The sequence below is a fragment of the Malurus melanocephalus genome, unplaced genomic scaffold (genome assembly GCF_030028575.1).
Source record: "Malurus melanocephalus ecotype Western Australia unplaced genomic scaffold, MMel_1.1 scaffold_1195, whole genome shotgun sequence".
NCBI classification, from domain to species: domain Eukaryota; kingdom Metazoa; phylum Chordata; class Aves; order Passeriformes; family Maluridae; genus Malurus; species Malurus melanocephalus.
Genome location: NW_026624427.1, coordinates 23,872 through 36,364, shown reverse-complemented (window position 1 = coordinate 36,364; position 12,493 = coordinate 23,872). Strand labels below are relative to the sequence as shown.

The window sequence follows — 12,493 nt, the reverse complement described above, 5'->3', positions numbered from 1 at the left end:
TGATGGTGTATTACGATTTATATCACAACATTAAATGAATTATTTCTCTTTCAAATTCAGTTTTTAATGGCTGAGATAACTTCAGTGAACTGTAAATTAATAGAGAATGATGTGGAGTATGAGCAAAGCCTGCACTRGCTCCCAACGAGGGAGGAATTCCCTTCCCATCTCCCACCTGCCCCTGCCCCGTGGAACCGGGAGCCATTCCCTGATGKAAARATGCTCTCAAGTCTTCAGCAGCCGMAGCMGATCAATGAGTTTGGAATGAACGCTGCAATAATTGTCATTTCCATGCTTGGAGCYGGCACAGGGCGCGCTCCGGTGGCTCCAGCTCTGCCCCTCCAGGGTGAATCTCCGCGGGTTGAGGACCGAGGCTGCTGAGCAGGGATGGACGCGCGGCTCCCGCTCCGTGCCAGCGGTGTCCCCTGTCCTTCGTGCCCGCGCAGCGAGGGATCTGCGCTGTCCGTGCCGCCTGTTCCATGCCATTCCTGCGGCTCCTGCGGTGGCACCGAGGGACCGTTCCGGGGGCGCTCCGTTCCCGCTGCTCCCGGGGCTCTGCCGCCACAAAGCCCGCTCCTCCGGGCGGATCTGACACCCGGAGGGGACACGGCGGGGATCCCGCGGCTCTCCCGGCCCGGCCCGGCCCTCCGTCCCCTCCCTCAGCTCCGCCCGTCTCCGCCCCCACTCCCGCCATTCCCATCCCAGCGCCGCGCCCGTTACTGGGCAGGGCTGGGGAGCGGCTCCATCGCCCGGCGGAGCTCCCCGGGAGCGGCTCCACTGCCCGGCGGAGCTCCCCGGGAGCGGCTCCATCGCCCGGCGGAGCTCCCCGGGAGCGGCTCCATCGCCGGGAGCGGCTCTATCGTCCAGCGGAGCTCCCCGGGAGCGGCTCCATCCCCGGGAGCGGCTCCATCCCCCGGCGGAGCTCCCCGGGAGCGGTTCCATCCTGGAAGCGGCTCCATCGCCCGGCGGAGCTCCCCGGGAGCGGCTCCATCCCCGAGCGGAGCTCCCCGGGAGCGGCTCCATCCCCGGGAGCGGCTCCATCGCCCGGCGGAGCTCCCCGGGAGCGGCTCCATCCCCGGGAGCGGCTCCATCGCCCGGCGGAGATGTGACAGAGCTGTGAGGGATGGAGAGCGAGTCTCGGCACGGGGATGGAAGGATGGAGTGGGATACAGAATCATAAAATACCCTGAGGTGGAAGGGACCCACAAAAATCACCAAAGTGYGGCTCTCCTGGTCCTGGTTTCTTCTGCTTCTTTGAAACTTGGTTTTTAAAATTTCCAGCGCAGGCTCCTGCCGTGCCCATGCCCCGGAGCAGAAGGGGCTGTGGGATTCTCCTATCGCAGTTCTTTATCCACCTAACCCCTGCTGGATGCTGGACTCCGAGGCACTGTGGAACCTGTGGCACATAAACCCAGTTTTCCCCAGCTTCTGCTTCTTTTTTTTTTTTCATTTTTTTCCCTGGATAACTTTCCTTTCTCTTTGCTGTACTCTGTGGTGTCATGTCTTCTCTGCCTGTTCCTGTTGCTGTTCCCAGTCCATTTGCCAGTCCCCTCCCTGCCCTCCACACAGGTTCCAGCAGGATATTCCAGCAGGATATTCCAGCAGGATATTCCAGCAGGATATTCCAGCAGGATATTCCACCCTCTTCCCAGGCACACAGGGTGGTGCTTCCAGGCTCCTCCGGTTCCCCAGCATAGACAGAATTTATTTCTTTGCCCCTTCCCCAAGGTTTCCTTTTCCTCAATTTTTACAAGACATTAAAAAAAAAGTGGAATTTATTGAGGAGGGGTTTATATTAACAAGATCAAATTTTTACAAAATTTGATCATAACTTATAAAACAAAACAAAGTGTACAATACAAAATTAGATCAGACAAAAATTAACAGCAGCAATGGAGCTGGAAGGTGCTTCCACTCTATTTCTGGGCTACGCTGCACCCAGCGGCACCRAGTTCCTGCATTCCTTTCACAGCCAGGATTTTGGGGTTGGTGGCCACACTTTTGGTGGTGTTCTGGGTTTTATAAATCCCAATTAATCTGTCTGCAATCTCAAACATGTTGTTCCGCAGGGAGATGATGATGAACTGGGCGTTTTTGGTTTGTTCCTGAAACAGAAGGGATTTGTGTTAGTGCCCAACATTCCCAAAATTCCCTCTGTCCTGGTGTGGCACACAAAGCTAAATTTCAAACTACAGCTGCAGGCAGGGAACTTCCAAGTGTTTCCCTAATCCGAAATAGCTGCTCCTAATCTTTGCCACCTTTTCCCAAAACTGGTGATTCCCAGGTAACAATAATTCTGAATATTCAGTGTTTAATTACCAGTGTGAACTGCAGTCCTGTAAGGGGGTTTGCTTTGGTGAGGGCAGAAGTTTTAAAGGCATGGAAAAAACAAAGACACTGATGGGAATGCCAGGGAAGTGTAAATGCAGGGAAATCATGAGCTTGGGTACACAGAGACATCACTAACAGCTGAATAAGTTGTGTATTCTGACAACAGTGATGGTTTTGGGGGAATTGTTTTTCAGAGGAAGCAGTAAAATTGCAGCATCCCAGATCCTAAATGTGGCTGTAATTGTGTTGGAACATTGTCCCCTCTGGAGGAGAAYGAAGCCATGAACTCACATAGATGTAAAATGCCACAATGGAGACGTTTTTGAAGTCGAGGGCRGCGTCGATCTCGTCCATGAAATAGAGCGGGGTGGGTTTGTAGTGGTGAAGGGCAAAGACCAGGGCCAGGGAGCTCAGGGTCTTCTCCCCTCCTGACAGGTTGAAGATYTTCTTCCAGCTTTTCTTGGGAGGCCGGACACTGGAACAGAACAAGAGTTTGGTCTGTCAGCATTTGTGCTTGGCCTGAGCCCAGCCTGGGGCAACACGGGGCTGTTCCTGCAGCTCCTCACCCCACTGCTCACTGCCTTTCCCCAGTTACCCCCAGTTCATGAATTTAATCCTGGCAACATTCATGACACAACACTGCCAGGATTCCCTGGGCAGAATGAGGTGACCTGGGAAATAACAAGTGCTGGGAAATGAGTTCAGAGCTTTCCAATTGCTCGAATTCCTGATTCCTTTAGAAGGAAATGAGTCTCAGAGCTAAAAATTTGGTTTCTGTCAGCATTTGTGAATACTGAGCCTGTCTGGGTGATCAGTGAACATTTACTTTAATATCAAGTTGAAAGAAGCACGATGATGATGAAAAATCAACAGAACATGAAGTATTTTAAGAACCTGAACATGATTCCCTCCGAGAARGGATCCAGACTGTCCACAAGCTCCAGCTCAGCATCCCCTCCCAAGGTGAGCATCTGGTAGTTCTCCTTCAGYTTGTTGGTGATGACATTGAACCCAGCCATGAATTCATTCAGCCTTTGCTTCCTGAGGTCCTCCACGGCCTGTCTGAATTTGTCCCTCTCGCTGGTGATGTCGTCCAGTTCTCCCACGTGCTTCAGGTACAGCTCCTCCTGCAGGGGCAAACAGCCAAGAAACCCACGGGCCCTTAGAGCAATTTGGAGTTTAAACCCCTTTTCCTACCATCTGAACATTTCCTTTTTCCCGGGAAGAACTTTTCTGTTTCCCAGTGCTAACAGCCCTGAAACAAAACCCTCAAATTATCTCTTTTCCTATCTCTGCTGCTGAGGGGATAAAACCCCAAACAAACCTGTGTTAAAATGAAAAACATCTCATCTGTTGAATGGTTCACTATTACTGAAATGAGGAGGGAAAAATCCCAGTATTGTGAGTCTAGATTGGCTGTGAAGACTTGATTATTAAATAAAACATTCCCAGGAGAAAGATTTAGATTGGAAAGGACTTCAAGATTTATCAGGAAGTTGTTGTCACCTGGCATTGAGGGTGTGGAAGCTGCTAGAAACAACTTTCACCTCAGCTACGGATGAGCTGGTAACAACAGGAACAGGAGGATTCCAGGGCTCCACTGCACTCCCAAAGGAAGGAGGGCCCTGGGGAGCTTTACCTTCTTCCTGTACTCAGCGATGGCTCCCAGGTTGGGCCGCAGCTCGTGGTGCTGTGCCTCCAGCAGCGCGATCCTCTTGGTGATCACCTCGGGCTCCTGCAGCCCCTCCAGCTCCTCCTCGCTCAGCACCCGCAGCTCCTCGGGGGCCTCGCCCTCGATGGAGTGCAGGGACAGCTTGGACATCTGCAAGGCAAAAGCCATGTGGTAGAAGGCTTTAAAAACCCCAAGAAGATGTTTCTAAAATGAGTTATCTGAGATTTTTTTAATCTTCAAATCTCCAATCTCCAAACATTTCAAGATTCTTCCACAACTCCCTAAAATAGGATGTGAAAAGGACAATAAATTTCCTTTTGTCCTATTATCCTGTTCTGCATAAACACCAGCAAACTGTGATCTGAGGAGGAGTTTTCTCACAAATTCTGTTTTCTGAGGGGATGTTGATGATGTGTTCATCCTGTGAGATCCACAGAGAAGCTGTGGYTGCCCCTGGATCCCTGSAAGTGCCCAAGGCCAGGACTTGGAGCAGCCTGGGACAGTGGAAGGTGTCCCTGAGGATGGAACTGGATGAGTTTTAAGGTCCTTCCCTACCCAAACCATTCCACAATTTCCTGATTTCAATTTTAGGAACTAAACCATTTCCTTACCTCTTTTTGCCAGTATTTGACCTTTGCCTGGTGGGTGGAAATGTGGCTGTCGATTTGTTCCATTTTCAGCTTGACATTCAGAGCTTCATTTTGGAGGGCATGTTCAGCATCCCGGATAGTTTTCATCTCCTCCAGTAAATTATTCTTCTCCTCCTGCACTGCTGGTAAAGCTTCCTGAAAGGAAAAATGGCAAATGCCCCAAAAAAGGGAATTAATCAATCAATTACCTACAAAAATATTGCCCCTTTTTTGGGTGGTAAATCTGTTTTCAYTTAATTTACTTAGAGCTATTGATGGAAACAAATATTCTTGGATTTATAACTGACCCCTGAATTCTGGAATTACTGAGAATATGCTGCAGATTTTATTTTCATTCCAGTTTCGGATCCAACAGGTCTTACACTCATTTTTAGCTAATTAGAGAAAGACATCAAATTCCATATTTGTTTGGAACAATTTCAACCATCCTGGTTTTCCCTCTCCCACAGAAATCTAGACAGGAAACTAAAATCCCAAATAAGTGGAAAAATTCAATTTTAAAGCAACTTCAAAACCCAGTGATTTCTTTGGGAAAACCTGGTGTACATTTTTTCCCAACTTGGGCCAAGATAAATTTCCAGGTGAGTGTAAAAAATAAAAATACACCATTGCCACAGCCTGGCTGCTCTGCAGAGAGAATCAGTGGGATACAAGCAGGATTTAASTGCTCTCCCTGATTTCCCTGGAGCTCAGGGTGGCTCCCAGGACTCACCTCAGCCTGATTGCACTCGTTCATCACCGTGGTGGCTTTGTCCTCCAGCGTTGTCAGCTCTGCTGTCAGGTTTTTCAGTTCCTTCTCATTTTCTTCCAGCTCCTTCTCGGTGCGCTGCAGAGCCTCCTCAGCTTTCTTCAGGTTCCTGCCCAGGACAGGGATGTTTGTGCACCTCCCACGAGGCAAAGGGGACAGGGAATAACCCAGAACCCAATCTCACTGACAGCAAGGAGCAGGTGCTGGTTCAGGCCCAACTCCCACAATCCAGAGGGATCCAAGGAAAATAAAATCTTCCTCAGCAGCCAGACCTCATTAAATGACTAAATTTCTTCTTTCAGAGTTTGGAATCTCTATGGATTGGGGAGATCTCATAAAAAATAGATCCCATTTTATTTCCTGACAGACCTCCCATTAAAATCAGTCCCTTCAGATCTGAGCTGCTCCAGCACATCCAATTCAGTGCWATTTTGGACTTTATCCTGCAATATKGCAGTTTGGTGCCAGGCAAGAATTACAGAAACACTGATWAAATCTGACTTCTGGAATATTAGAAACTACAAAATTTGACTTCCYTTTCCCTCCCTGAGCACTGAGACACTGAGGAAGTGCAGCTCCAGCCTGGAGCTCCCCGTGCTGTACCTGTCTGCAGTCCTGGCTGCCACCTGGGCCTTGGTGATGGCTGAGGAGCATTCATCCATTTCCTTGTCAATCTGATCGATTTTGTCTTGCTGTACCTTCAGTTTCTGGCTGTTGGTGTCCATGATGAGCTTGTGCAGCCGTTTCACCTCCTCCTCCATCTTGYTGGCCTTCTCAGCCACGCGCTCGTAATCTGTGGATGGAGAAGGGAGTTAAGGGCAATGTGCCACCCCTGGGGGAATCAGGATTGAAGGATAAAGGTTGGGAAGTGATCTCAGATTCAGCTCTGCTCTGTTCCTTTAGTGAGAAGTGCCCAGATCCGTTATGCTCTGACCAGTGATGAGTTTAATGTGACAAACATCACAATCCACCCAACTGCTTTGTGCCACTGCACTCCCAAAGCTTTCCTGCTGCAAAAATCACTCCACATGGATTAATGAACSTGCACAGAACACATCAGCTATTCCAAGCTCTTTCTTTGCATTTCATTAATGGGAAGATGGTTAATTTAAGAAMATAATTAAAGAACTGGCCACCAGCATTTCACAGGAGTTGGTGTAGCTGTTACTGCTCCTGMTGAACAGCATCACTTCACAAAAAGGATGTSTTCCCACAAAGAACACAGARATTTMTTTTATAGGTTAATTTATTTCAAAGACTTAAGCCTGACAAAACCCTTCACTTGACTTTTATATCATTACTTCCTCATTAGCAATTCTTACCCCTAATTAAATTAAGTTTCCCTATAGAATGTATAATACAGGCACAAGAATCTACCCAAGAAACAAAACACTAGAATTCATGTTTACTTTAGCTTGACTGAAATATGAACTTGGGTAATTACAAAAAAGGGTTTTACTCTCTAGGAACCCCTTAGAAAAATGAGGTTCCAAACCAAGACACAGAACTGAAGSCAAACCCAAAACCATTCCTTCCTTCATTAGTAAAAGAGCATCACTACAGTTTTTATCTCCAATCCCCTCTCCACAAAATGCACCTTTTTTATAACCATCCAGGGCTTTTTCCAGCTCCTTCTGTTTGGCTTTGTCTGGAGTAGCAGCAGCGACGTTGGCTTCGAGTTCCTTGATTTGGTTTTTGAGATCCATTTCTTGTTCAGAAAAACTCTGCAGAGAGCACAGAACTGGGTTGGAGTTTTGTCTTGGAAAAGCTCCCTGACTCCAGCTGGGGCTGTAGAAATGCTCAGGGTTCTCACCTGGATACTSGCTGTGTATTTCTCTGAGGTGTTCCTCATTTCCCGAATGTCCTGCTGCAGTTTTGCTATGGTTTCTTCCAGCTGTGATTTCTCCTCCTCACGCTGCACTGCTCTCTGGGAATCTCTCTGCAGCTGGGATTCCATTTTACTGATCTACACAGAGGAGAGCATCAGTTACTGGTGGCACCATGACCAAAGCAAGCCAGGGCTCATCCCTGTGCTTAACAGCTCTTAAAACACAGGAGAAAGTGGGGTAAAAACTCGATTTTGGGGAGTCTGAGTGCTGGGAATATCAGCTCTGCCAGTGGGAAACAAGAGGAGCAGCTACAGATTAAATTTTGAATGGAATTCAGAAGGAAAAGCAAACTGTATTCTGATAGGCCAAAATGGTGTCCAAGCTATCAAAGGGAGCACTGCAAGACTCAATGAAATAATGGGCTGGAGAGACCAAACACAGAATGGCAGGATCCCTGAGGCTGGAAAAGCCCTCCCAGCCCATGGAGTCCAAGCTGTGCCCGATGCCCACCCTGTCCCCAGCTCAGAGCACTCAGTGCCACCYCYAGCCCTTCCTGGGACACCTCCAGGGATGGGCACTCCAACCCTCCCTGGGCAGCCCCTGCTAATGACAACCCTTTCATCTTCCTGATGCACTTCAGAGCAACCAAACCTCTGTTAACACTGGGAATTTTGGCTTTGTAACCCCTTGTTAACCATCACAGATTGCTCCTGCTCACRCTGCTGTAAAAGGCACAAGTGTAAGAGCTGCCCAAACCAAGGAACTCAGATAGAATTCCATTTCCATGATGTACTGACCTCTTCTTCTGAGATATCCATCACCACTGAGGAGCCCATTCTGCCCTTCATGACTTTTCCCCCACCACCAGTCATGGTTCCTGTGGAAAAAGGGATGGAAAAGGTCACAAAACTCAGTGAGCTCTGCTATCATCCTCAAAGCTCTTCCAGTGGAGCTGCAGTGTGTGCTGCAGTACCTGACACCTCGATGATCTGGCCTTGCAGYGTTACCACCCTCCACCTTTTCTCCTTCTGGAATGCTATTCTGGTGGCCTCTTCCAGGTTTTTGGCCACCAGAGTGTCCCTCAGGGCGAAGTAGAAGGCCAGRCGAACCTTCTCATCCTGCACCTGCACCAGGTCAAAGAGCCGTGGGGTGTTCTCRGGAGTGGGGATTTTCTGCATTTTCTTTTCCCACACAGCCATCTACGTCCACAAAAGAAATAAAGGAATGAATCTTTAGGGTAAATGTTGAGGTCACTCCATTATTCTGTGGGATGTAAAGCTTTAAAACAACTGTAATTAGACTGTAATKAACAGTAAAATGATTTGTTTTCCCTGTGCTGGGACTCACCTTGTCCAGGGCTATGAAGGTGGCAACTCCAATTCCTCGTGCCTTCAGGAAGTTCACACAGGCCTGGGCAGTGTCGATGGTGTCCACGACAATGTGGTCCAGGGCTMCACACGAGGAGGAAATGGCCACGTCATATTTGTCATCAATGGCTCCCAGATCCCCCTGGGGATTGAGGAAACACTCTTTAGTTGGCACCTTGGCTGCTCTGGGAGTTTTATCCTTTCCCAACAAATCYATTAATACACTTTTTTTTAATCTACACACACTGAATAAACAGRTTTTTCTGAAGCACAGATCATTCTCCTTGGACAAAAAATGGCAGAATACTTCYACATTTACTCACTCCTACATTTACTCTGATGTGCAGCAGGAATGAAGAACTCAGCTCTGAATTTTCAAAASTTTCAACCAACATTGCTTGGAAAGAACTGAAAAATGTTTGATTTTACAGCAAGTCCACARGATCCACAACTCTGCTCTCCCAATTCCTACCACCAGAGAAGTGAGGCAGCCCACACTTAGTCATGGAACACCACTCAGCTCCTCTAAAGTTTAACACTGAAAGTGTTAACAGCCTTCTAAAACTTACCAGTCTTCCATAGAGCCCAGGAATATTCCCACATTTCTTCTCCTGGAGCAGAGCCTCGAGCACTTTTCCTCGACTGCGACTTTGTGCCAAAGAACTTTTGGCTTCTTCTACTTTTCGGCGCAGGTTTCGCACGAGATCCTTGGCCCCAGATTCTTCTCGTTCCAGCTTCTGCAGAGCATTCTCTTTCTGGTGGGTAAAAGACAGACAYTGGCTCAGCCTCCCAAAAACTGCTGCATTCAAGGGAGTCTCCTCTGCATGGGGAGTGACTGCGGAACAAATGAAATTCAAAGAATCCCTGGTGGTTTGGGTGGGAAGGGACATTAAAACTCCCCCAGTGCCACCCCTGCCATAGCACGGACACCTTCCACTGTCCCAGGCTGCTCCAGGCCTCATCCAATCTGGYCTTGGACACTKCCAGGGATCCAGGGGCAGCCTCAGCTCTCTGGGCACCCTGTGCCAGAGCCTCAGCACCCTGAAGAAKGCTCAGGAATGCAGGTACATTTCAGAATAAAATTAAATCTATTCTTTTAGCAGGGATATGTAGGATTTAATTTACGTCAACACTGGCGTAACACAAAATAAATTTGACATCAAATATTTGCTTTACCAGCAAACTATTAGAAAACAGCTTTTCAATGTTCTTTTAGTGGAGGTGCCTTTGGGTTTATTTTCACCACGATTATTGCTGAAGAGAAGAGTGGGATTTCAGTGTCACTCAAAGGAATTAAAAGCAAAATCACGTCTTACCTCCTTGAGCTGCTGCTCAGCCTGGGGTAATTTGACAGTTATGTCTTTGATGGCAGCTTTCCTCTCCTTCAGGGTGTGTGAGGTGTTGCCCAGGGCCTCCTGGGCCTGGCTGAGSCGAGCCACAGCCGCGTTGTAGCTGCTCAGGTAGAGCTCCAGCTCCGACTGCGCAATGTCCATGCGCGAGCGCGCCTCCGTCACCTCCCTGCTGAACTCCATCAGCTCCTGCTCCTTGTCCTGCAAAACACCCAGGGCACAGCTCAACCCACAGCTGGGCAAGGGGAAATGATGTTTTTACAGCAGCAAACAGTTAATTAACATCAATTCATCAATTAACATATTCTGGGGGTGAATCAAACAAGGCTTTTCCTAATGATAACTCCCTGAAGTTCTTTGTCATAAAGCATTTCCTTAAAAGTTTTTATTATTTTCTCAAATTTAGGAGGAGCCCTACACATTGAGCTGAATTACTGCTCAAATGGAAAATCCAAGTTTTCAAGGACAGAAAACAACCCTGCAAATTTACAGGATCAATTTCCAGCCTCCAGGTGTTCAGGGACTGAACAGCACCACCACCAATAACCAAGTGTTAAATAATTGTCCATTAATTCACAATTACAGCTGTGGGAAAGGCTTGGAACAGACCAAGAAAATCTTTATGTATTTAGACAACACATTGGCTTAAATGTTTTGGTTGAGAGAGTAAAATAAGTTGCATTATTTAATATAAATCTATGAATGAGCTACTTGATGATGCTTGGTAAAAGCAGCCAAGAARGATTTAGCTGTAATTATTAATTCAAGATTAACTGCCCATTTAGGCTCCTCTGAACTAACACAAGGAACAGGGAAATTGTCAATAACATTTTTGTGTCTGGTGATGGTTTCCTTCAGAAGAATGAAGTTACTACAGCAGGTGGATAAGTCCTGCCWGTCCAAACCTCTTTTTCCTTCTGAATTCCCTTTGTCTCCTCCTGCAGGGTGGCCAGAACCTGCCTGAGCTTGGCTTCCTCCTTCTCCTTGGCTTTGGCCAGCAGCTCCCTCCTGGCTGTGGAATCCTCGATGGCTTTGGAACTCGTGGAGGGGACGTTCTTCAGCTCTTCCACCTGCACCAAAAAAGGACTTTGAACCTCCCCTGCCACCAAAACAACGGAATTCCTGAATCCCCCAGGATCCACAGACATCCCAAAGGTGGCAGTGGCCAGTGGATAACACAGAACCATTAATTACCTCTGTTAATCAGTGATCACTGCAGGGAGTGATGTGCAAACAGAATCTCTGGCTGATTTAATGATTTAAAATCTCTGATTAAATAATTCAAACCCCATTWTTCCACCTTCTTTGTGGTCATTGGTGCCCTTTTCTTTTTCTCCCAGCTGCACAAAGGTGTTCCCACAATTAATTTTCCTTTTCCAATCCAATTGAGGCTCCCATTACCTTTTCCTTGTCCTTTTGAAGCTGCTTCTCCAGTTTTTTAGCCTTGCTCTTGGCATGTTTGAGATTCTCCCTCACTTTCACATCCTGCAAATCCAGCTGATTGAATTTTTCTTTATTTTCCTCTATGAGCTTTGTAATTTTATTGAATTTCCTGAAGGAAAAAAAAGAACAAAAGAAAAAAAGAATGATCAACTCCCAATTCTTTTTTGTGTACAGTAAATATAAAGAAATACGCACTTTAAAACCCATTTAAAAATCAGACATTTTCTTATTATAATTGAGAATATTACCCAGAAATAAATAAAACCAATGTCAATTTAATTTATTTTAGTGCATTTATTTTTGTACATTAATTTAAATGGTTTTTTTTGCATTTAGATGTACCAGAAGTGACTCTGCTCATCAGATAATTTAAGATTTGGTGGAAAACATGTAAAACATAGTACTTTCAGCTCATAAATACATCCATAAGTACTCACTTTTCAAGTTCTTTCAAAGCTTTATTCTTGGTTTTTGTTTCCTCTGCGAGTTTACTGCTTTTCTCATTAATACTTTTYGTTTCTTCACTAATTTTTTCTTTCTGCATTTCCTGGTCATTTATTCGTTTCTTTAGATCATGGCTAGAAAATGAAAACAATAAAACCTCACTTTTATCCATCTTCATAAGGAATCTCTATTTCCATTCCTCAGTGTAACAACAGGATTATGTAAMGTATCAAAAGATAACAATAATTTGTAATTAGGAAATGCAAAATATTTCTAATTTGAGATATTAAASCAAAGTTGAACAGCTCCCCCAGAACATTAAAGCCAACCCAAAGCCTGAGAATGACTTACATATAATATTGGCATATGTGATTCTTTTCCTTAAAGATTTTATTCTCCAAGGACAGGAATTCAATGGCTTTATTCTTCTCTTCTTCCAAGGCATCTTTTTCTTTCTCCACCATTTTCACACGATTTAACTGCAGAAAACAGAGGGGCAGAGCTGAGGCAGGGCCAGGACTCAGGAGGAAACACGAAGATAAAATCCCAACCCTTTGTAGGAAAAATGGTGATCAGGAATTACCTCTGCAAGGCAATTTTCTGTATCTCAACCTTCTGAGTGGCCATTTCAAAGTAAATTCCTACAACTGCAGGTTTTTT

General features: G+C 46.3%; 1 protein-coding gene across 3 annotated transcripts in view; it reads right to left on the bottom strand.

Annotated features, from left to right (window-relative positions):
• Positions 1–1,752: 1,752 nt before the first annotated feature.
• SMC4 (structural maintenance of chromosomes 4) overlaps positions 1,753–12,493 on the bottom strand; it is a 27,388-nt gene continuing 16,647 nt past the window's right edge. For all 3 annotated transcript variants that reach the window (XM_057387351.1, XM_057387354.1, XM_057387352.1), the window contains exons 7-24: positions 12,185–12,312; positions 11,827–11,967; positions 11,348–11,498; positions 10,852–11,016; positions 9,914–10,147; positions 9,167–9,352; positions 8,578–8,739; positions 8,204–8,429; positions 8,028–8,107; positions 7,215–7,367; positions 6,999–7,125; positions 6,005–6,194; positions 5,366–5,510; positions 4,615–4,788; positions 3,971–4,153; positions 3,226–3,458; positions 2,623–2,806; positions 1,753–2,105 (exon numbers count right to left, since the gene is read on the bottom strand). In XM_057387351.1, coding sequence (XP_057243334.1) covers positions 1,917–2,105; positions 2,623–2,806; positions 3,226–3,458; positions 3,971–4,153; positions 4,615–4,788; positions 5,366–5,510; positions 6,005–6,194; positions 6,999–7,125; positions 7,215–7,367; positions 8,028–8,107; positions 8,204–8,429; positions 8,578–8,739; positions 9,167–9,352; positions 9,914–10,147; positions 10,852–11,016; positions 11,348–11,498; positions 11,827–11,967; positions 12,185–12,312 — 3,051 coding nt within the window. In that variant the 3' untranslated portion in view covers positions 1,753–1,916. The remainder of the gene's footprint in view (positions 2,106–2,622; positions 2,807–3,225; positions 3,459–3,970; positions 4,154–4,614; positions 4,789–5,365; positions 5,511–6,004; positions 6,195–6,998; positions 7,126–7,214; positions 7,368–8,027; positions 8,108–8,203; positions 8,430–8,577; positions 8,740–9,166; positions 9,353–9,913; positions 10,148–10,851; positions 11,017–11,347; positions 11,499–11,826; positions 11,968–12,184; positions 12,313–12,493) is intronic.